This window comes from Nelumbo lutea, chromosome 2, assembly GCF_056320005.1.
Source record: "Nelumbo lutea isolate HS-2025 chromosome 2, American lotus-T2T, whole genome shotgun sequence".
NCBI lineage: Eukaryota > Viridiplantae > Streptophyta > Magnoliopsida > Proteales > Nelumbonaceae > Nelumbo > Nelumbo lutea.
Genome location: NC_142685.1, coordinates 24538928 through 24562754, shown reverse-complemented (window position 1 = coordinate 24562754; position 23827 = coordinate 24538928). Strand labels below are relative to the sequence as shown.

The 23827-nt window shown below is 36.9% G+C and overlaps 2 protein-coding genes across 3 annotated transcripts; both read right to left on the bottom strand.

The window, feature by feature from the left end:
- Positions 1 to 3716: 3716 nt before the first annotated feature.
- On the bottom strand, positions 3717 to 7729 carry LOC148869264 (uncharacterized). 2 transcript variants are annotated; one of them, XM_088967524.1, is made up of 6 exons: positions 7171 to 7729; positions 6889 to 7035; positions 5245 to 5340; positions 4581 to 4703; positions 4155 to 4241; positions 3717 to 3983 (listed from the first exon to the last, which is right to left on the bottom strand). In XM_088967524.1, the coding sequence occupies exons 1-6, from the start codon at positions 7412 to 7414 to the stop codon at positions 3904 to 3906; spliced, it is 777 nt and encodes a 258-aa protein (XP_088823650.1). In that variant the 5' UTR covers positions 7415 to 7729; the 3' UTR covers positions 3717 to 3903. The 2 variants fall into 2 exon arrangements, with proteins under 2 accessions (XP_088823650.1, XP_088823649.1); XM_088967523.1 differs by having other exon boundaries at positions 4119 to 4241; positions 7171 to 7633.
- A 1740-nt stretch (positions 7730 to 9469) lies between these two features.
- Positions 9470 to 21576, bottom strand: ERH3 (P-loop containing nucleoside triphosphate hydrolases superfamily protein). The gene is made up of 7 exons (XM_088969339.1): positions 20090 to 21576; positions 19322 to 19802; positions 14839 to 15036; positions 14349 to 14593; positions 13891 to 14049; positions 13625 to 13712; positions 9470 to 9981 (listed from the first exon to the last, which is right to left on the bottom strand). Exons 1-7 carry the CDS (start codon positions 20209 to 20211, stop codon positions 9700 to 9702), a joined length of 1575 nt encoding a protein of 524 aa, XP_088825465.1. The 5' UTR covers positions 20212 to 21576; the 3' UTR covers positions 9470 to 9699.
- Positions 21577 to 23827: the final 2251 nt, after the last annotated feature.

Below are 23827 nucleotides of genomic sequence, written 5' to 3'. Positions count from 1 at the left end.
TCTGCAATTTGGTTGAGCATGAGCATGGAAATCTCCTCCTACTCGTATAACCAACCAACATTCGCATGCTTTATGGACAAGATTAGCACCATATCCGCCACCAGATGGCATTACTCCTTGACATGACAAACACCACATAGTACGCCCATAAGACTTCAGATTGAATCCATCGTTCAATCATTTCTTCAAGCATGTCCTATGCCCTCTTCATCCATGTCTCCAAGCTTGTCCAATGCCTTTCGTATATATTAGCTAAAGCAAGAATAACATTTGATCAGCAGCTATCTGCATCTCAAACGTCGTATGAGAAGGACTTGTGGGAGGTACTCTGTAATTGTAATCTGTATTCAACGTGTGAGAACTGTAACATCATGGCTGCAACTACTCTGTATTCAACGTTTGGCAGCAGCAACCGACAAGCAACGAGTCCGACGACGACTCGACGAGCCCACGACGTTTGTTTAGTTCACTTTAAACCTGCAGCTCAAGGGATTAGGTTTACTGAATAAGGGAATAGAGACAGAGGGTCAGGGAAGAAGTTCGTTGTTCTTTGTTATCGGATATACAAATTCGATTACCTAAGGCTATGTTTGGTTTGAAAGAAAACATTGGGAAAGGAAGCGAACGATAGGAAAACCTATACAATAATACAACCTTCCTACCTTCTTTCAAACCCAACACAGCCTAACTGATCATGTCTTCAAACGGATATCCGAACCCGGTATAACATATCGAATCGAAACAGATTGATATCCGATCCATTTGCACCCAATTCGGCATAGCTAGCCAGCTAGGGCTAAAAAAAGGATTTGATGGATATTGGTAGACCCAAGTTCGAATCGTTTATATTCGAATCAGATTGTATCAATCGTACATACAGCAAAATTCAAATGGGATCGAAAGGGATTGATATCAGATGCGACGCAATCTGGCTGTCCCCTAGCTAGAGATGATTTGGCTTCCGGTAGACGATGGACGTGGTGGATTTGCACAGAGAGAATCAGAGAATCTGGGGGTGCTTGTCCGGTGAGGTCTCTCCGATGCTTAAGTTAGTAACTTGCGAGCTGGAGGTAATTAAGAAAGCTAGATAGCTAGTGAGCAGTGATTATGCATACATTTGCCCTCAAAGGGTTGGGGTCTTTATATACTGGAGTCCTCGTGGGTTTTTCGGAGTGGTTTTGGGATTCTTGCCGTAATGAGGCCCGTTGCCAAATTAATAGGAGATAACGTCACCAGCCGATAAGGCATTTCGCTGCCATTCGAATCGATCGGAGGAGATAAGGCCAGCTGTCACGAGGTGTGATCCCGTGAAACGTGGAATACGATGACGAGATCTTTGAGGTTATCATGTGGAGGTCGATCAATATTATTCGAACTAATGCCACATGGTTCAACTTGTTATGAACGCCGAGGTGGCTGGTAACCGAAGTGATCTTAATGCAATCGTGCCCTGAAGTGAACTTGTCCCCAGGTGGATTTGCTTCCGAGGTGGGCCTACCCCGAGGTGGTTCAGTTATCCGAGCTTGGTCCATCACTGACTTAGGTACATCGGGATGAGCTGTCATTCTGTCAGTTAGGTCGTATCCACGTGTCCCTCTATTATTAGGTCAAGCCAAATCACCCTACATCAATATCCGATCCCATTACATCCCATTCAGCATAGGCTGCATCTGCATAGCTAGAGCTACAAACGGATCGGATGGATATAAGTAGATCCAAGTTCGAAACGTTATATTCGGATCAGATTGTATCCATCGGACTCAAATCGATATTTGATTATATTGGATATTAAATTGTATAAATGAATTGGACTATAAGCAATCAAAATATATTAATAAAATATGCTAAAAATGACTTTAATATTATAGTTTATGAATACAATAAACTAAAAATTATTTGTATAAACCTATGGCAATTAGGGTGTCCATGAAAAACCAAAAAAATCGAACTGAATCGAGAAAACTAAACCACAAAATGCGGTTAACCGAATCAATCGGTTCAATTTCGGTTCTTAATTTTTGAAAAACCGAAGGACATTCGATTTTTGATTAACCTATAAAAAAACCGACGGTTAACCAAACTGACCGGTATATATATTTATATATATAAAATAATATGTCACATATTTTCTATGTATTTTATATAAATATATATTCATTATATATAAATATATAAATATATACTTATATTATATTTATAATGATCTATTTACAGATATATTATATATTTTTTAGATATTTATAATATATTATATATCATTTATTATTTATAATATAATATAATACATATATTTATATAATATATTATAAATATAAAAAACCAAAAAACCAAACTGGTCAAAAACCAAAGCCGATGGACCGATTAACCTGTGGTACCGGTTCAATTTTGGTTTGGCGAAACGAAAAAACCAATACCACGATTCGGTTTACAAAAAGGGGCCATGGTTCGGTTAACCGAACCGTTGACACCCATAATGGCAATTTAATGAAAATACATCCAAGCCAACTTTACTCATACTAATAATATAAATATTATATTAAAAACGGGCCTATAACTTGCCACCTGTCCACTCCGACAGGGCAACTTTTTTTGTTTGAAGGCAAATTTTGGATTTTTCAACCCGTATAGGTACGTGTATAGATATGGTATTGGATACACCCAGAATAGTCCAAACTCAACCCAAAACACTTTAGGTTAACAATATAACCGAAAAGCTGGTGCAAGTAGGTCATCTGTAACCTAACTGGTGCTTAAATAACTATCTAATGTCACAGAGTGGACTCTATCAGAGAGCTTCAGAAGATTAGCCGCTTCACTATACTGAAATAACAAAAGGCCATACAGACTCCAGGCTTACCCAGTAATAACTAATAAGATCTCTTCCATTTAGGAATCCTCTGCAAAGGAAAAGGCAATTTATTGACAAGAAGCAAACCACACACTTAGGCTATGTTTGGTTTTGATTGTTTTCTCGAAGTATATGGACAAATCAAATTAATTGTCTACAATGGAATGTTCCCAAGTCCCATCCCTTGCTCTTCCAGGTAAAATGTGTGGATAATGCCATCATGATTCACCCAATGAGGAAAAGGATTACGACCCAAAAGTACAAAATCTCCAATCATGAATGAGCTATCAGTTCATTTTATCAATGTCCAAGCTAGAAGATTCTACTCCAGTATTTTCCTTTACAGGACTGCCGGCTCCATGCACCTAGACAAAAAGAGTATAATCCAATAGTTCTACAGGATTTTCCTCTCCAGTCCCGACTGTAGAGTTTCAGTGCATCTTATCAATGCCTGGGATAAAATAGTCAACTTTGGTCTCTGCACTGTATAAGGTATAAAAATTCTTTTCCCCACCAGATATTCACTTTATCTCACGAAATGTAGATTGCCAAAATTAATTTGTTAAAAAAAAGGACTAAAACTTGATGGAATACTTTAAACTCCAACAACCAGTGGTCTATCCCCACAAAAAAAATCCAGAAAGTGGTTTCTTTTACCAAGTAATGCTAGCCATCAAAATTCAGAATTTAATTAAAGAGAATGATTTGCAGAACCACATGGTCTGTGGTTCTAGAGCTGTTCATATGAACAGAGTATGATGTGGCAAATATATGATGTCCTTTTGGTCCCATCAGCTAAGCTGCAAGATGGAAATTCATGGTCAGATATGTTTCCTAGGTGTAATTAGGAAAGAGTGAACAGATTCAATTAGTTCATAATTTACTGTAAATGATATAAATGTCATCATTTACCATTTGCGTCATAATCAATAAGATATAATTAAAGATTGAAAATTAATATTGATTATATCCATTACAAATGAAACTCTACATGTATAAACTTTCCTCCGTAACAAGTAATGAATGCAAAAATGGCTCTCTTCCAAAGCTCCTCTCTAAATCCACAGAAGTATAGCTGATAATAATGGTAGTAGCCCTTGCTGATTCCTTGAGCAGATTGACACTTCACTTGATCCTACATGAAAAAACATAAGAAATTCAGTGATTCAGTGAGTAGAGAATCAATTATTTATCTGCCAGCTTTCAGTATAGAAAATAATGTTTTGAACTATATCTCCTAAAACAATAGTAATAGTAATATTATATATACCATTTTTCACGGAAACATTAGAACTGGGGCTTATACCATTTGTCGACAAATCATTAGAACTGGGACTTGGAGGTGGACTGCCAAGGCGTAGCCCAAGGGAGGAACAATCTGCTCCAAAATAGCCTACCAAAAGAAAAGAAAAGAAAAAGAACAATTTGACTTGATGAAAATGTATGATACATTTAAAAACATCACGTAATGTTATCTAAATAAGAAGGCAAGAGAAGTGTCTGGTGCTAGGATTTGACTCTTCAAATAAAATATGTACAAGATCCTAAATATTCTACCAATTTAGTGTAAAAAAGTCCTACGTATAATCAATCTATTAGTTGTTTTGAGACAAAAGTGCAGTATCTGAACCTTTTTTGACTTGATGTTGTTCAGTAAAATAGAACTATTCTGTAATCAACATTTTGTCACTAGTACATTTAGTTTAACGGAAAAACTAGGAAAAAACCTTACATTGTTTGAAACAGGCTAAGGCTGTCATATTCAACAAGTTAGCTGATCCTTCATTGCAAATGCACATGTGCCCAGTTCCATTTGTTATACACCTCCCATCGCCACACCAAATCAAGGCGCAAGCTACAAAATGTAAAATACAATTCTTTTTTATAAGAAGGAACAAAAGAATACAAAAAAATCAAGGCACTACTATATTTTCTTTTTAAACTTGCAAGACATAAATTGTAGAACCATTTAACAAGTAATATGCCACTACATCAATGAATGAATATTCTAATTCATTCGAGTAAATTAGAAAACAGAAATAGCATATGAAAGACTTAACACAAATTCATTCTGGAATCACAGAATGAACATCAAATTGTAAATATTGCAACTTGATCTCTGTAATGTTGTACCCCATATATCCCAATGCTGTAGCACTCCACCAGTGACAGGTCATAACACTAAATTGCTCGCTGTGCAACATTTAAAGCTTGAAGCACATTCCATGGTACTTGGTACCAAAAACTGTGTTTTCGTACCATAGAATTGTTGGTAATTTCAATAAACACTATGTTTGAGCCCGAGCTTCAAAATTATCTAATTGTGTATTTAGGCAATATATTCCATAACTAGAAGGCAAATTAAATGAAAATATGCTTGTGTGTGATGAAATTACGGTCCAAAATATGTGGTTCCCACACAGATGTAGGAGAAGAAGGTGGTGGTGGCGGAGGAGATGGGCCGCTGCTGTCACATGTAAAGTCAATTGTACCTGCAAATTTTCCCAAGATTACACCATCAATTTCTTTCTCCCAGTGAAACAAAATTAACTAGAAAATCAGATTTATGTTGTTAATTCTTAGCTGAACAAACCAATGTAAGATTCAAGAAGCAATAAGGAAATACGTCTTAATAGGAAAGTTTTATCCCTTTTTTGACAACTTGGGCATTGAAGTCATCTATGAACCTACTGAGATAGTGTGATGTGATGGTATCGTCCAAATTGATGGTGCCTTCTTGTATCAACACAGATGGGTCTCTCCAGGCAGCACGGGAAGCATTGCCTGTATTATAAGGACTGTCAAAGAAAGCTTGTTTGTTCTTTTGCAAACAACCAGACACAGTTCAGGCTATCTCTGTCTTGGTAAATGAAGGGAATAAGTAGGATCTAACCAAAGCCAAAACATGGAAATTAAGAAAAGGCCTTAAACCCAGACTCAAGTTAGCAATTGATTGCATCAATAAAATAGATACCAGCCCACATGAAGCTTGGTGTAACAACACTCCAGAGATTGAAGGCCTAACAAACTTTTTTGGCTCTGCTACCATACATGAATAATTGAATACATACCAAGGGAATCCAATAAAGCTAGCAATCTTTTATCTAAGCTTTTCAATGATGTAAATAATCTTTTTTGTTTACGATCTTTTATCTAAGCTAGCAATCTTTTTTTTTTTCCCGGATGAGCCCTCCAAAGTACTGCAGATGTTGCCTGACATAAAGTTTTCAGCTTTGCCCCAAAAAAAAGAAGACTCAAGAATAGGGACCCAAGTTTGTAGCTCAGTTGGAAAGTGTTATTTTATCAATATCCACATACCACAAATGTAAGGTCTTATATATATTGAACATTTGAATCCAGTCTGCATTTTCTTCTACACCTTGAAACTCAAAACAGTGGAGAAAGGACAGCTCCAATGCTGATAATGCTAATAAATGGGTTTTGTAGTCAAATTATCTTCGAATGAAGCTGGTGCAGGGTCTTCTTGTAATTATAGCCCTTGCCTAAAAAGCCAAATAAGGATTTGGTGCTGAAGAACTGTGATTGGCCGAGGCAGCGAGAGATGCTAACTGGGCCAATCAGAGGTGTTCATCACCCTGTCTTCAACAGCTGATGCGGTAGAACTCTCCGAAGTCTTATGCAGTACAGAACTCAGAAGGACCTAATCCATGGGCAGATGGGCTGACGGTGTGTGAACAGTGAAGCCAATTGACCTTCCAACCAAGTTGTCTTTCTTTCACATTTGCAAGTTTTTGAGGTGTTAGACGAACTGCTAAACTCAAAAACTTCACACCTTAGTTGTTAGGTAAAGCCAACATGCAATAAATATCCCTCGCAACAATTTGGACGGACCAAACCAAGTCCGGTCTCGTGTGCCAAAGAACTGTTGTTTGATTTTGTGTAGCGTGTGCCAAAGGAAAATTTTGAAACGGTTTAACAATTAATCTTGCCTAAAGACTGATTCAGTCTCAATTAATGGATTGATTGTGTTTTGCTTGAGAGAGAGAGAGAGAGAGAGAGAGAGAGAGAGAGAGACTCACAGTTGGGGATGATGCAGGAAGGAAAGGACATGGGTCCAATCTGGAGCTTCTTCCATCCAGGATTACACTCACAGTCGAAACCAAGTAAGGTACCATTCGAAGCCTTGCAAACTCCTTCTCCACAGTTTACTAAAGCGCAGGAGATATCTGCTTTTTTTAAGTGCACAATAATCAAACAACACCCAGAAGATCAGCATCATTAAACACACAAAATGAAGTTGTAATCTCCACATCACCCAGTAGTGCACAAAAAGAAATTAAACATTGTTAAGGAGGAATTACCAATCACAGAGTCCTGCAAGTCGGCTCTGTAAGCCCCAAAGAACGAAACGAAGAGAAGAAGCTGGAGGAGATAGAGACCCAGGTAGCCCATGTTGGAAAATCTTCTAGGACTTTTAGTTTGAACCCAGAAATTAAAAGAAGGAGAAGAAGAAGAAGAAGAAGAAGACGGACTTGCGTTGTGTTGTTCTTGTTGGGACTTACAAAGTGACCAACTGGGTCGGTCGTTGAGATTTGTTAGATGCATTTATGGAAGAGTTAATGTATAACAAACAGGATTCGTCATCCACGTCGGTGTTAGTAGAGACAAAAAACGGTAAAAAGTTGTAGTCCGGACTCCTGGAGAAGAGAACCGACGGTTGTTTTACCAAGAACGACGCCATCAATCTCTCTCCCTGTTCCTCTTTGTCAAAGGTTAGGCCGTTGGTTATGTCAATATTAGACTGATTGGATTATGGCACAGGACGCATTTCCCACGCTAACCTGAGCTTTTCAGGGGATTCGTTTCGTGTGATTCCCATTTTCTCATTTATGAGGCCAATTTCCCACGACAGAAAAAAGCTCATAAGCCCAACCAGATGAAATGGGTATTTAGTAACATTTGAGCCCCGTTAGAAGTTGCCACTTGTCACAAAGTTACAAAAAAAAATTGATGTATACTTTCAAAAAAGAAAATTATTGAGGGATACAGTATTTAACAGGGGTGGTTTTTAGAAGGATATTTAATGCCTGATCTTCCAATCCAGGTTAACAATCTTGATTTGTAAGATGGTCAATTTGTTAGCCAAATGAACATTTATCTAAGTACATTTGAATGCAATGATATAAAAATTTTTTGTAATATTTAAAATACTGGAGGTCTATTACCCAAACCCCTAATTTTTATAAAATAATAAATTAAAAATCAAAAAATAAAAGCGGAGAGCAACGGTCATATCAATATGCATTGGAAATATCGATATTTTAATTCTAGCCTAGGCTATACGTCATTTTTCATTTGACTTGAAAATAATGAAAATTTAGTGAACATTTAAGAGCTATTTGGAAACAGTTGAAGTGCCGACTTGCTTTATCTTTTAGTGGATAAGTTGTAAGCTCATTAATGGATGAAGTTCACGTTGGGTTGATGAGAGCTCAAGTAATCAAGTTAATCAGTTCATGAATGAAGTGACCAACTGACTATTGAGGTCAAGCTCAAGTTGGGTCGCTCTATTGCTCATGCAGTTTAGTATATCCTTCGTCTCAACCAATAAAGATAAAGAAATTGGGATGTTTATTATATAAACATTTATTCATTAAAACCAAAACACAAAGCAATAAGTCATTATTCAGTACAAGTATCAGCCATCATCAAACGGCCCTTTACATACATTACAGAGGAAATCACAATGGCCATCGATTTAAAGTCAAGTCAAACAGAAGAACAGTTTTAGAAATACTTGAAACATCATATGTGATCACATGCTGACAGCAACTAATGGCATAATAAATGAGGAATGATTTTTGTCAAGCCATAACAATCAACTGGGGTGGCTATTTGGTATATAGATTTCAGAAGTTCTTACCTAATGAGGAATGATTTTTGTCAAGCCATAACAATCAACTGGGGTGGCTATTTGGTATATAGATTTCAAAAGTTCTTACCTTTGTTTCTATTATTTTTCATTTGCCTCCGTTTGAGAGTGTTTATTTTTAAACTAACACCACACCAATAACCACTTACATGTGTTGGGGAAATAAGCCCAAATAAGTGTTTTTTTTTTTCAGGAAATAAGTCCATTTTGCAGAAACTAAAAAAATTTGGCTGTTTTTCAAGGAATTTGTTTTAAATGTAACTTATTGCGTTTCTTGTCTTGGCCCACCATGTAATTTTCAAAATACCTAACAGCATTTAAAAAAGAAAAACACTCATAACAGTGCTTATTAAGATAATCACTTATTTATCCAATAAAAACTCCCAAAAAGGGGCTTTTATCTTTTAAATGCATTTCCTCTTGCTAGGACTCTTTATACAATCGGATGCCTATTCCTACTTAAAAGAATCTCAATCTAGTAAGCACACAATCAATTTACAACACGTCAACACCTCCTCTCTTTTGTTTTCTTATTGTGACTAATCAGATGGCAAAAATATGGAAGAGCTTTAGCAAAGGTCAATGTCAAATGTCCGAGCGTGGAAAAAGGTGCATCCACTACCAATTCTTCCCCTTTAATAAAAGAAAAAAAAAAAAAAAAAAGAAGAATCAGAATCAGATCCTTACTTTTAGGGCGTGAAACAGTGAAAAGGATGAAATGAATCCCATTACCAGTAAATCAATATCAATTAATAAAGTTTGGAACACGATTAATTACATCAAAACTTTCTCCATTTCCCTTCTTTCTCTTTCCGGGAGACCAATACATGAGTAGTTTAGAGATACAATAGAACAACACATTTATATCTTTTCAATGAAAAAATCAGAGTACCAACACCAAAGATACTGGAAGAATCAAGAGGAAGGAGCAATCAACCAAGATCGACATTTACTGGTTTTATGCTGATCCAAATTCAGAAAACCACTTCTCATGTTTTTCAATGTCAGCTGCAGATACACTGGGTTGGACTTTGGTTATAGCTTCTTCAAAGTCACACATAGCAACTGGGTCCTTTGAGATTTCTTCCTTGGACATGTTCTTGATCTCATCTCGTGTCTTACCTGCAATCTTGCGCCTCATGCCATTTAAGGAAGCATCCCGGCAAACATTGGTGAGATCATCTCCACTGTACCCCTCTGTTCGACGGGCCACTTCATCAATATTTACATCCGGAGCCACCTTATCAGATCAGAGAGAGAGAGAGAGAGCAAATAAGAAAGAGTTATCTATTATAACACATCTTGAAACAGAATCAAGATTGATAAAAAGTACTAAATCATGAACTCTATTATAAGCATTAACTCTCCCCTGAGAAGCATTTTGCAAACAGCAATAACTCGCCAAAGAATCTCATGAATATCAGTTTGACAATTTGATGGTGCCTTAAATGGCAAGGTACATGGTTTACAAGTTGCTAGTTGTTACTCCGAGCCTGAGACAGAGATAAACTTGGGTTTGTCAAAATCCCACTCTCCACACTACATTTTGTGAAGCTCCACAATCCCAACTACTAATTTGCTTTAGTGAACCAAAATATTGGAATAAACCCCAATAGTTACTGTTTTGAATCATGAAAATGTTGCTAAACCACAAAGATGGCGGGTTATCTATCATACGTCTTCCTTCTAAAAAAATTGTGAAATTCTTTTGGAATAATACCTCAGAAAGAAACAGGAGAGGACCAAAAGTCTCAAGGCAACAACTAGGCAATAAGGTGCCCATGGAGGGTTGCCTCGCTTCATCACCAAGGTATTTTTTAGTCTTTACACAGTGCTCTTGGATATTTTTATATTCTTAACTTTTTGATATATAATAATAAAATTGAGATTATTAAACTAAATTATTCAATTTGAGTACAGGTTTGATTTCAAAAATTAGCTCATGGTTCAGTTAACCAAATCGTGAGCACCCCTAATCACAACACTTTCTTGCAACCCTACACTAAAACATAGAAATGCTAACAATCAATTGAAAAACCAAATAACCAAAGGAGTGTAATGTCTTTCTCCTACCCTAAATGAGACAAAACAACCTGCTAACATATGAAAAAATAGAGACTACCTCTAAGGTCTACTACCTTACTATGACAATCAAGAACTGCCAAGGTAGACTAATATATGTATGATGTGTTCACATCGTCACAATACTTTCTTGTGACTCTAATAAAACACTAACCTATAATCAATTAAGACCCCATTCATTTGGCAGTAAATTACTTACCTAAGCAAATGCATTTAGCCAGTTAAGTGTTACCTGGTAAAATGTTAACAGGGTAAGTACATTTACACATGTTCTTTTGCCTGATGGGTAAATGAGCAAATTTCCTAAAGGGTCCTTTTTTTGGGGTTCTGGCAGGGACATTCTAGTCCAACACAGTTTGGCCAATTTTCCCCTTCCATGGGTGAGTAACTTACCCACCTAGGTAGGTTGCCAAAAACTTACCAAGGTAAAGTTTTGTATCCATGGGACCCACACTTGACTAGTAAAAGAACGTGGGCATTGACCAACTCCCCTCCCCCCCCCCCCAAACAAACGGGGCCTAAAAGAAAAACCAAATCACCCGATGAGTGCATGCCTAGGTGATTTGATTCTAATGAGTTCATGTGGTCACAACACTTTCTTGTGGCCCTCCAATAAGTCGTGGACATGCTAATAATCAAATTTAAAACCAAATCACCTTGTAAGTTCATGCCTAGGTGATTTGGTTTCAATTAGTTCACATGGTCACACCACTTTTTTGCAACCCTCCAATAAAGCATAGGTATTCTATCAATTAAATGGAAGACGAAATTACCCAACGAATGCATGCTTGTTGTTTCTACCCCAAGTGATGCATGAACTACCCGCTATCATACGATAAAATGGAGATTACATCTAGGATCAAATACCTTACTAGGAATTAGGGGTGTCAATTGACCGGTTTTGGTTTGGATCCAATCCAATCCAAACCTCATCAAATCGGATCTGGACGGTCCATTATAATTATTGGATTGGGCCAATCCAAAATAAATTGGTTCATATTCTTATTGGTTTGAATTAGACCTAAACCAAATTAATCCTTGTCCAATTTGAAATCAATCAAAACTGAAAACAGCATAAAATCACTTTTATGAAAGTAATTTTACGAAAACATTTTTATAAAAGCACTTTTATGAAAAGTATTTTATGAAAGCACTTTTACAAAAGTACTTTTACAAAAGTACTTTTACAAAAGTACTTTTATGAAAGCACTTTTACAGTAGTTTTATAAAAGCACTTTTACAAAATCACTTTAATAAAAAAACTTTTACAAAAGTACTTTTACAAAAGTACTTTTACGAAAGCAATTTTACAAAAGTACTTCTATAAAAGTACTTTTACACAAGCACTTTTATGAAATCACTTTTACAAAAAACTTTTACGGAAGTACTTTTATGAAAGCACTAAGAACTTTTATAAAAGCACTTTTATGGAAGCACTTTTAGAAAATCACTTTTATGAAAGAACTTTTGTGAAAGCACTTTTACAAAAGTATTTTTACTAAACATGCAGATCTTAGGCTCAAGCCTAGCCCAACCCAAGGTTAAGCGCAAGTTTATCAACCCAGGCCCAACCCAAACTTAACCCAACACAATTCAGGTTCGGCTCGGGCTCAAGCTGGGTTGGACTGGGTTAGTCGGGCTTGGGCGGGTTAGCTGGGTTTGAAAGAATTATGTTATATATTTACAAAGCCATCTTTTATTAGGCTTTATGACCCAATTTAAGAGTAAAATTGTTTGAAAGCATGTACAAATTTCATTTACAAAATAAAAATGTATATATGCATACTTTATACATATACACATGTATATATAATTAGAAAAAAAAAAGATATTTTTTATTTAAGTAATAATACATATATTTATGTATTTGTTTGGGTGGGCTCAGGTTGGATTGAGCCAGGCTTTGGTCGAGAGCTCAGGTTACCCAAGGCCTCAGCCAAAGCCCAACCCAAGTTCGGGTCAGGCCCAAGTTTTCTAGCCCAAACCCAGCCTACAGCCTGGAAACGTAGGCCCAATCAATGCAAAAACTCAAGTTCCATGTTGCATCCCTATGGACAAGATAACTTTTATCTGCACAATTGAGAGATCACTTGGCAGTAGGGAACACAAGCAAATGAGATACATGGGAGAAAGCACTAAAAAAACATCTAATGCTACAACAAATTGCAAATATTTCCCTAGTAAAAATTAACTTGAATAATTTCTTCACTAGAAACTTGAATATTTAACAAGAACTAGGGTCTAAGAATAAAGCAAAAAATTTAGACACCAAAGGTGGTAACCATAAAAAATTGCACCAATTGAAAAGATAAACAATAGTGAGAAAGGCAGGAGCAACACCTCTGAATTTGAAAGGCTACATGTTGGTTCTATTATCATAAACATGTTTTTTTCTGATTTCTAACCTGATTAAAGTGCCATTATATTACAATTTGGCCAAACAACCAAATCTCACCAGATATTATATTTTAAGTTCACCACTACATCAAATATCCTTTTTTTATGAATCAATCTGAAGATTCTGCACATCATCCACAATAGGTGGTCTAACTTCTTCTGAAAGAAATGCACTATTTTTTTTTGTAAGTGAAAGAAATGCACTATTATTTCCATTCCTTTTTTTTCTGTTTGTAAATCATGTTTGAAAACATCAGCTTGGTTGAGTTGCAGTTCTTTTAAAGGTGACTGAACTGAGGTTTCATTTTTCAAATATTAATAGTTTTGGAGTGACAAAAACAAAGTTAAAAAAAAATTTATAGTTAGATGAACCACAACAAAACACAAGTTAGAAAATAGATTACCTCAACACCTCTTAGGTTAATCCGTATAAGTTCCTTACGACTCTCAAAATTTGGAAGAGGAATATATATTCGCTTTTCCAGCCTTCTCCTGCACTCCATTAACATAAAATTCAGACCAAACACAATAGAATACATAATACCAAAATTTAAAATGATTACAAACTGCTGATTTGCAAGGTAAGGTAAGCATGCTGATATTGGATTGCAGTGGAAATTATAAGGACTATCACCAGGGGAACCTTCAAATCAGTAGAAGGATATCTCACCTAAGTGCCTCATCTATGTCCCAAGGAAAGTTGGTAGCGGCCAAGACCATAACTATTTTGCGACTACCATCTTCAGAAGTGGAGCTGTTATTAACACCATCCACCTGTACTAGAAGTTCAGACTTGACTCTTCTAGATGATTCATGCTCTCCTGAGGCCCTGAAAGAATCAAGTTGTCAGAAGAAACTCCAAGGACTTTAAGTAACTTATAGCATATCTACTGAAAAAAAACACTATTAATTCCAGTTATAGAAAAAAACAAAAACAGAAAACTCTATGTCATATAAGCATGTACACATATCACAAGAGCATTTTAAGGTATGAAATCAGAGATCCATGCAAATGCCTATTTATAAACAACAACTGAAAAATCCTTCAGACTACTATAGCTTCTACAAAGGGCAATTGGAATAAAGAGATCTCTAACCCCCACAAGATAAAGTAAAATTATGACTTACCCTCTGGCATTACAAAGAGAATCAATCTCGTCAATGAAAATTGTACTTGGTGCATAAGCCCTTGCAAGATCAAACAAACATCGTACCATGCGTTCACTCTCACCACGCCATTTAGAAGCTAAAGTAGCAGAAGAGACATTGAAAAATGTTGTTCCACACTCAGTAGCAACTGCCTTTGCCAAAAGTGTCTTTCCAGTACCAGGTGGGCCAAACATAAGAATGCCCTTCCAAGGTCTCCTAATACCCTGCAAAGTAAATAGAAAAGTATCTTTGGTTAAGGTTCACCACACCTGTACCAGAAGAAAGGATTGCAGTTTCGTGAGCAGACAGGTGGGGTTAGAGGAGCTGGATGCTACACAACTCAACTCTTCCTCCCTCTCAACTCTTTTGAAAGTTCATAGCCCCTCTATAACTTTAGTTGATATTACCAAGTTAAAACAGATCCAAGAATCTTACTAATATTTATTCAGCTATGATGGATTTGTAATACCTGGAAGTATTCGGGCATCCACAGGGGAAGGACAACAGCTTCCTCCAAAAGTCTTTTGGCTTCACTCAATCCCGCAACATCATCCCATCTCACTCCAGGGGTGCTATCTAAAACATCTCTTTCAAGCATTGCAGCTAAGTCAGGATCAGGCCCCTCATACTGCCCCCTTTTTGGCTTTCCTTCTTCAGCATCACCATTCTAATAACATTTGCAAATACATATTAGGAGCCACAATGCAAATGACCTGAAGGAGAATCTGGAATGCAACATATAGAGAAAATGCACAAAAATTAATGCAAGGTAAAGGCACAAAATGCATGTTGAAATAGAGAACCTACAAGGTAATTCTTCACGCACTAACACCAACCAAACACTTAGGTTTAGGGCTGCAAGTCAGGTTGCCCGACTTAAAGAATCTCAACCATCAGGTTTGAGTTAGGGTTTGGGTCCATTGAAAATTGAACAAAATTCCAACCCAACCCGACCCAAGTTGCACCTCAACTTAGGTTGTACCTTTTTTCTTTTCAATGAGCAACAGAAGAAAATCTTACTGAGTCAAGCAGACATGAGCTTTTATGATTTTTTATATAATTTTGTATTTTTAGATCATATGGGTATTTTGGCCATTTTATGTCATTTATGGGAAAAGAATAGTATTTTGATTCACCTAGTTGTGGTTTAATTGTGCTTAGACCTTCAAGTCATTGGTTAATATCAGAGGTTATTTTCTTTGAGTCAAAGTACTAGTAGGAACCTATGCGATGCACGGGCTTTGTTAAAGAGAAATTGAAGTAACAGTAGCCAATACAAAATTCTCAATTGTGCAAATCGGTCCTAATCTAGGAATGTCAGTGGATCAGGTTCGAGGTGGGGACCATGCTCTCCATCATCAACCCCAATTTCAAAGTAACTGCCCACCTCGACCTCAATCCCTTTCAGAGAGGAAAATGAACCCCATATTTGATCCCCAATGTGGAGATAGGTTCCCCATTGAGGACTTGAGTCTCCGAATTCCTTTTTAATTTTAATTAAAGGTTTGCTTTGGCAAAATGATTTACTAAATAAGAAAAAAATCCATTAATCTAATTTGGTTTAACACTTCAAATAATACTTTAAAATATTTAATATATGTATATATTTTCAAATTTTAAAATATAAATAACATTTTAGAAATATTTAATATATAACAATATTGGGGTCAGGTCAAGCCGTGTCAAGGTGGAGACTTCACTCGATGGCCATCCCTATCTTTGTACCTATCCCCATCCTTTCCAGAAAAATCTCCATAATGGGGAAAGGGAAAATCATCATCCCTATCCAAGCCCAAGCATTATGTTTTAGGTTATGTCTAGGTGGCCTATTATTTACCCATCAATGCAGAATTGTTAATTAATTAAAATCCATTGAAGTTAAACAAATAGATAATTAATCTATAATACATGAAGCAATAACTAATCCAAGTATTTTACTCAAGTTAACTAAAATTAATTAAAGCTTATCATAGTAAATAATAAATTAATTATTAATGACGTAACAGTCTATTTATATACAAATATATTAATTGTCGAAATTATTACAATTGGGACCCATATAATTAGGGTATATGGGTATAACATAATTAGGAACTTTATATTCCAATTGTAAATTTGTAGTTAACATAAGATAAATAATTAATTAATTTAAGTAATTTACCTAATAATCTGGTTTTATTAAAGCAAATATAAATTAATATGATATATATATATATATATATATTAACTTAAACTAAATTACATTAACTTTAAATTTAACTAAATTAAATATACTTTCCAAAACATAATTAATTAGCTTCCTATATATTAGATATCTTTGATAATTGCTCAATTAGTTTAAGTAATTTACCCATTTATTTTTAGAGGAAAGTAATTTACCCATTAATCTATTTTGTAAAATAAACTAATTTAATATATAATGGTTTATCTCATACAATCTGTACTTTTATCTAAAAAGGAAAGTTTTTGGAGAAAAGAAGAGACTACTTTGGGAAGCAAAAAGTTTATTGAATAGATACTTCTTAGGTGGCTGATTCCGAAATTAAAAAAAAAAAAGTTAGAAAATAACAAAATTTAATGGGAATTGAAGAAGATGGAGAAGGAATATTGAGCTGGAGAATGCATTTCTACATTGTAAAATAAAATGTAAATATATTTCATGATTCCAGCATAGTTTACTTTTTTTATTAATACATATCCATCTTTTGAACTACCCAATTTATAAGCTAATGAAAGCAATATTATACTTCAAGATTAAACTACCACTTCTCTTTTCAATGACTAATGACCAATAGACGTTCTTTGAAACCAAAATTACTCATAAATACCGTTTTTTTTTTTTTTTTTTGAGTTTGAGATTGAATGATGATCTTAGTAGAAACAGTAATGGGTAGGAATTATATTTCGTGTAGAAGTTTTGGATGGTCCATTGCATCTTCATTTGTACGGTTTATAAACACAAACACACTTTCTCCCCACGTAATACTAAAATGTTTATCATTGTAGTGATCATGGAAGAGAGTTGTGTTGAGCTCTTCTTCAGCTGCATCAAATTCTTGTCTCTGATCACTCCATCAAAGGAGATCAAAACCTAATGACCAGCTCACATTTTCCTCTTTTCAAGACCCCTTCTCGATCCAATGAGATCAGAACCCACAACCAACTCCCGTTTTCCTTCTTTTTCTATAAGTCTCCTCTGTAAAAAAATCCAAAAGTAAAATATTGAACATGGAAATTTAAAATATTGATGTACACATTTAGACACAGCATTTTCAAACCATCGTTGACCTGGACAGTTGGACTGTTTGGCCCGGGAACTGTCTAGGCAACCGGCTCCATTTCACCCTTAACCCAGCCCTTGACCAAAAACCATTGATTCTGTCAATGACCCGCTGACCCATGCAGTCAAACTGTAGACCCATTCAACAGTTTTTGGCCATTTTTTATTTTAACTATTTTTTTTATTTTTAAGTTGGAATGGTCTGTCCATTTAAACTGAACAGTTGAACCGCTGACCCAGAAACCAATGGATAGAATGGTTCTGGTTCCGGGTCGGGTTTTAAAACCTTGTTTAGACGTGTGTGTGTGTGTGTGTGTCTCCAAAATTTTGAAAATAATGAACAATTAAAATAGCTAAAAAACCAATGTAGATGACTCTATCTTAACACCCCCCGGGTTGTATGACTCTTTTTCTATTTTAATGAAATTTTTTATTCTGATTCTTCAAAAAAAAAGGCTCTATGTGTTTAGATGAGACGCATTTGAAGTTAACAATTTTCTAGGAGTGGAGTTCACCACACGTATTTTTTAGTTAGTAACTCCTATTTTTTAGTTGGTAGATAGAGACTTGAATTTTGAAGGTGGGCTTACCCATTCTCACTTTCCTAATTTCTTGGGCAAAAAAATTGGAGATTGCCAAGCTAGGTGGCAACTCCATGGGCTTCTAGAGGGAATCTTGCACCCCCTCTAGAATTGCTCCCTTGGGGTAATGGAGCACAAAGAGGCCATCTAACGTGGCATAACATTAATTTAGTATATATATATATAGATAGGAATTATAGATAATTTAGGAGAAAGTGGGGGATAGTGGTGCCACTTGGCTAGATTAGATTAGATTTTGGTAGAGAGAGATTATGGGAATAGTTTTAGGAAGGGATATCCAAAGGGATAAACATAGATGAAAGAGGGATGGGCCTATTATGCTGAGATGTCAAAATGAGAGAAGGGAGTGATGAGGTGGCTCAACAGGGGGGTTCTGTTTTTTGGGCTTTCAGTGGGTTCGCTGCTTCTGCTGATGCTTCAGAAGCTCAAGTTAGGACTCTCTTGGCTGGCTTGAGAATAGCCAAATCGACCCAAGTCTTATCCCTTATTGCTACTATGTTACCCTATATATGGTACAGATACCAAGTTAGCATTTAAGTATCTGAATACAGCATTCTCTTTGAAGCATCCAAGTAAAATAGATGGCATATCTACATATGACCCTGGAAGAAAATTACCTGTTCACAGAAGAAAATAGTAAAAATTTTTCTCTTGGACCAACCCATGCATTTCAGTAACTTCAGGATAGGCTTTTCCCAGTTTCAGAAATCTCAGTGGAGGCTTAAGAAATTTACCCAAATATGAACTGCATAATTTGCAATGATAATGCTACTTGGAAACATGCAGATAAATGGAACTGCACATATGTCAACAAAAAAAGGATTCCAATTTCTAACTCAGAAACTCTAGTGAAGATATTAAAAAAGCCAAACCTACCTACACAACTTGGTTCTACTATTCATGAATCCTTTAAATATAACCAGCAGTAAGATTCTAAGAAAGAAGAGGTAATGCATATTGTGTTGTACATAAATTAAATCATTTCATTATGTTATATTAATACATAGATTAAACCCAAAGCACACCAGTGGACGGAGATATGGCAGAAAATAATTCACAATAAAACTCACCACCGAATCTGCCTTGCCAGAGTTAGATTTGCCTGAAGAGTTCCCCTTCTTCCCAGGAAGTCCAGAAGCAGTGGATGAACGGACTCCAGATTTACTTGAAGCATTAGTCTTTGCTCCACGACCAGTAGTTCCTGCCCTTGTTGAACCACGAGCCCAAGTTGCATCTTGTGATGACTTCCTTGTGCCCACTTGACCAGACCTCGTAGGCCTTCTGCTTCCTGGGTCTCGGCTTGGCGGCCTCCAAACATCTGGATCATCCATTGGAGCACCTGAAGAAGTAGGATACTCATCTAGTGGTTGGAAGACAAACGATGATTTAGCCTGTATAGGAGGCGATGAAGAGCGTGCGGTCCCAGGAACCTCCTTGAAGGCCCTTCTCTCTGCATCCAACTGTTTTACAATATCTATTTCTTCGGAAAGATTCTTCTTTACGTTCATCCATTTTGCTCTTAGCAAAGGATCATCAAGTGTGCTCAGGTGCCTGCCAAATAGACAAAGTCGAAGATTTTAACCAATTTAAGGTCCATAGGAGTTGTCGAGTTGAGAATTCTAAAATTAACAAGGAAACTGGCTCGCCCTCCCGAATCCCGAATCCTTCCCAATTGAGCTCTCAAAAACAGAAGTAAGAGACCAACATCGGCTAAAACTCAAAAGGTAGAAGATTAAACAACTGAGACCTAGAAGCTCACAATCTTAAGCAAGTAAGAATCATAAATAAGAGGGAAAGGAAATGACAGAGATAGAAAGATTAGAAATGGGAGAAATTACTTGTTGATCTGAGCAATGGCACCGTCGAAGAAGATAATGGACGTATCATAGAGGCCTTCAAGGGCATATTCCTTGGCCAATTTGAGATGATCTTGCAAGCCCGCAAGCGTTCCCACCATCATCCAAATCTAGGGTTCAGCTATTTGATTTCAAAACCTATAACTCTTTTTTCTTTTCGGAATAATTAGGGTTAGAGAAATCCAAAATTCTTCCCAATGGCAGAGAAAACTGGCTTCTGACTTTGTGTGAAAGAAATCCTCCCTCTGCTCCCGCTAGCCGCTAGCTATCTCCTGCTGCTGCTGCTGCCGCCTGGAACAGTGGAGAGATGACGGCGACGTTTAAACGTTGAGGAGTGACGAGTCTGCTCTTACCAAATTGCCCTTGCATTTTATGTAACTTACTCGGGAATCTTGATTTAGTAATGGTATAATGCATATAATCTTTCAGTTTCTTGTTTCTACCCGTTTTGATTTGATCTAGGCAGGTGAAGATTCGAATACGACGATCTAGATTGAATCGCAGTAGTGGCTTCGACACCCTTTACTCCATTAGATCAATTGAGTTATTAGTTAATGGTACAATCTCCGCGTAGAATATCGTATTACGGGTCCCACCTAGAGATTATCAAAAGCCAAGAGAACAGGCACGTACCCATTCTAGTCTAGACTCTAATCTAGACAGAACGCCGTCGCTCTACCATACCTCGCCGGAATATTCCTTGTTCCCAACAACATTTTGACAAAGCCAGCCTCCAACATCCTGGCTTTTGCTCTGCCCGCATTGCGCCGTCCGCTCCTGGTTTTCGCTACTTCCCGCCAAATAAGATTTAAAACTTTTAAAACCAAATGGGAGAGGGGGAGAGAGAGGAGAAAAACCGAAGAACGAAAAGCTACAAAATGCAAAATAGCCAAAGGAGAAGAAACTCAGAAATGTGGGTGCTGTATAGATGGATACCCATCTGAATTCAAGATCGATATCGGGATTCTCAGGCTGGTACAAAGATCAGACGGCGGAGATATTAACCTCTCCAACTGAACCCAATTTGTACTCTCAACAGATCGCGGGACCTAGCAGTTATCCCATGGCGAGAAGATGAGTTCCTCCAACAAACTTTTGATACACTGGCTTAGTAGAAAAAACCAATGCTTTGAAACCCAGGTCAGATTCTGAACTGCTTAGCAATCTCGAGTGATGCAGAATTGATTGATAGCCTCCTAAGGCCATTACATTAACCACCATCAAGGAAGCTTTATCTCATTACCCCACCAAATGCTATTTTGCATTTTCTTTTTTTTTTTTTGAGGGACGACTAGATCGTAAATGGAGCTGATTGATCCTGTCAGAGCCAGCCACTAGCCATGTTTAGGTAAATTTCTGTTCCGAAGAATTACCATTTGAAGAACGAACCGAAAATTCTGAAGCACGAAGCTAATTTTTAGCTTCTAAGAATCGATTTACAGAATGAGTTTTGAGCTCAAAACAAGCACAAAGTTCTTCTCACGTCCAATGCGAAATGATATACCGTGTGCTTGTGCAGGTGTGGATCATAAAAAAATAATAAATTTGTTAATGTGGCTCGACATACAAAATGGCTTCACTTCACATACAACATCCAAAAATCACAAACCTTCATACATGAGAGCGCCAAAACTGTGTCAACACCTTTTCAAAGATAGAACCACGACCAAGCAATTTGCCTAAGTAATCACCAAAAGTCCAAAAGCTTAAATGCTGACAACTTTTGTTTGTCTGCTGGTTCTTATTATTATGTAAATTACAACTCTTGAATTCCGTTGAAATCCGCCGTTACAATATTTTTTAATCCTTATACTATAATAATTATTTAGACAATTGGAATAAAACACTGTTCATCTTTTCCGATCTCATGATATACAAACAGTAGCGGCGGTAGCTGTTGCAGCGGCAGCGGACTTCCGAAGTACTCCCTCTCCCTCCCCCGATCTCTCTTCTTCCCCTTCCCCTTTCTCTCCTCTCCTTTCTTCTTCACGATTTTCTCTGTTTTCCGCTCCTTACAGATGGAGAAAGAGAGAGAGTAAACTAATAATCTGAAACCCTCCTTAATTGTGGTTTTGAAACTTTGGACGTCTTAAATGGTCTATAATCTGGAACCCTCCTTGATTGTATCAATGAAGCACCAATGGAAGCATTCCAATTATGGAATAAAAACCAAACAAAATGGTTCAAACCATTTTCAGGATCTCTGGGTTTAAAACCTTCTCCTCTTTAATTTGCAATGTTCACCTCTACTAGTCTTATGCTTGCTTGTGCATGGCTTGCGATCCGATAACTAATAAAGTAAAGCTTCTTCATGAATCTATGATGTTGTGCTTCATCTGTATATATGTTGGGTTTGCATTATCTTCGAAAATTCCACGTACCTACATTGATCTCAGATTGATCCAAGAAGATGTCAAATTCCGCCTGAATGAAAGATGAAACTAGACTTTGTGTCTTTTCTCTCCATGTAATAAATGCATCTCCTTTGACCTTGAAATGCCAATTTATAGTTGTCTTTAACTACGTCGAACAAATGGGCGAGACAATAGATTTGCTTTTCCGTGTTTTCCATATCTTGGAGTTTAACTCAATGGGATTTCATGATTTTCCTTGTAGAGAAGGTTGTTCTTCTTAAGCTTAAAAGCACAGACTAGATGACATTAGCTTTTAGGGCCTCCTTTCACCTGGCTTACTCGATTGAAATGGAACAAATTTCTCTTTTTGTTACATGCAAAAGTTTGGAGGGGGAATCAAACAACTGGGTTCTGCTTGTTTGGAATATTAATGGAATCCAGTTTTCTGTTCGTTTCACAGGGTCCCATGTTTATCTGGGATGTGTACAACACCAATAGAGGTCACATGTTCTCAATTGATAGAAGTGAGATTTTTCCTCCGATGATGGTGAAGGCCCTTCTCTACGTACCCTGGAGCAGATGCAAATGGTCTCACCAAGAATATGACCATACCCAGCTGGGGTGACCTATTAAACATCTATAACTAAACCAATGTCAAGGAAGCATCTGTAGCGACTGATCTCCAGTGCCTAGAGATAATTGCTTCTCAACTGCTCTGCTCACTTTTCTTAATTTCTTGAGCAACTACATGAGCTGCTCTATTTCTGATGAAGAGACTTGATCTATCAAAACAGAAACTGCCAAGGAATACCAGAAGATTATAGCTTTGATTGCTGATTAAGAATCCGACTCAGAAAACCTTCTCCCATTTGAAACTTTCCGTCATTTTAATGGCAGCCAAAATAGAGTTTTTACTAGCTACATGTCCAAAATAGTTGTTGCTTGCAATAATTCAAGCCAATCAAGTTGTTGCTTTCCTTGGACAGGACATACTTCTCACACGCATATGACACAGACGTGGCCATTTCTCCATTACTCGTTAAGGCTAAAATGCATCTCTCCAGTAATTAAGCACAGGAATTGATGTCATGGTCCCTATTATTGTCTGCATCTCTCCACATATTATTATTAGTTTACTCTCTTTCTCTCTCTCCATCTTCAAGTAACGGAAAATAGAGGAAATCGAGAAGAAAAGGGGAAGGGGAAGAAGAGAACAGTGTTTTACTAGTTAGATGTCCGTCGCTGCTGCAACGGCTACAGTTCATGTATCGTGAGATCAAAAAAGATGAACAGTGTTTTACTAGCTAGATGTCCGTCGCTGCTGTTCCTGTACCGTGAGGTTGGGGAAGATGAAGTGTTTTTCTTC

Bases quoted from the DNA above. Each gene is read 5' to 3' on its own strand.
- LOC148869264 (XM_088967523.1), bottom strand. From the start codon at position 7,414: ATGCATCTAACAAATCTCAACGACCGACCCAGTTGGTCACTTTGTAAG. The intron at 4,704-5,244 runs GTAATTTCATCA...TACATTTTGTAG, and splicing joins GGAACCACATATTTTGGACC to CTTGCGCCTTGATTTGGTGT. The intron at 3,984-4,118 runs GTATATATAATA...TTTTTCATGTAG, and splicing joins TAATGTTTCCGTGAAAAATG to GATCAAGTGAAGTGTCAATC.
- ERH3 (XM_088969339.1), bottom strand. From the start codon at position 20,211: ATGATGGTGGGAACGCTTGCGGGCTTGCAAGATCATCTCAAATTGGCC. The intron at 19,803-20,089 runs GTAATTTCTCCC...TCTATTTGGCAG, and splicing joins GCCATTGCTCAGATCAACAA to GCACCTGAGCACACTTGATG. The intron at 9,982-13,624 runs GTAATCTATTTT...TGATCTGATAAG, and splicing joins TTAACCTAAGAGGTGTTGAG to GTGGCTCCGGATGTAAATAT.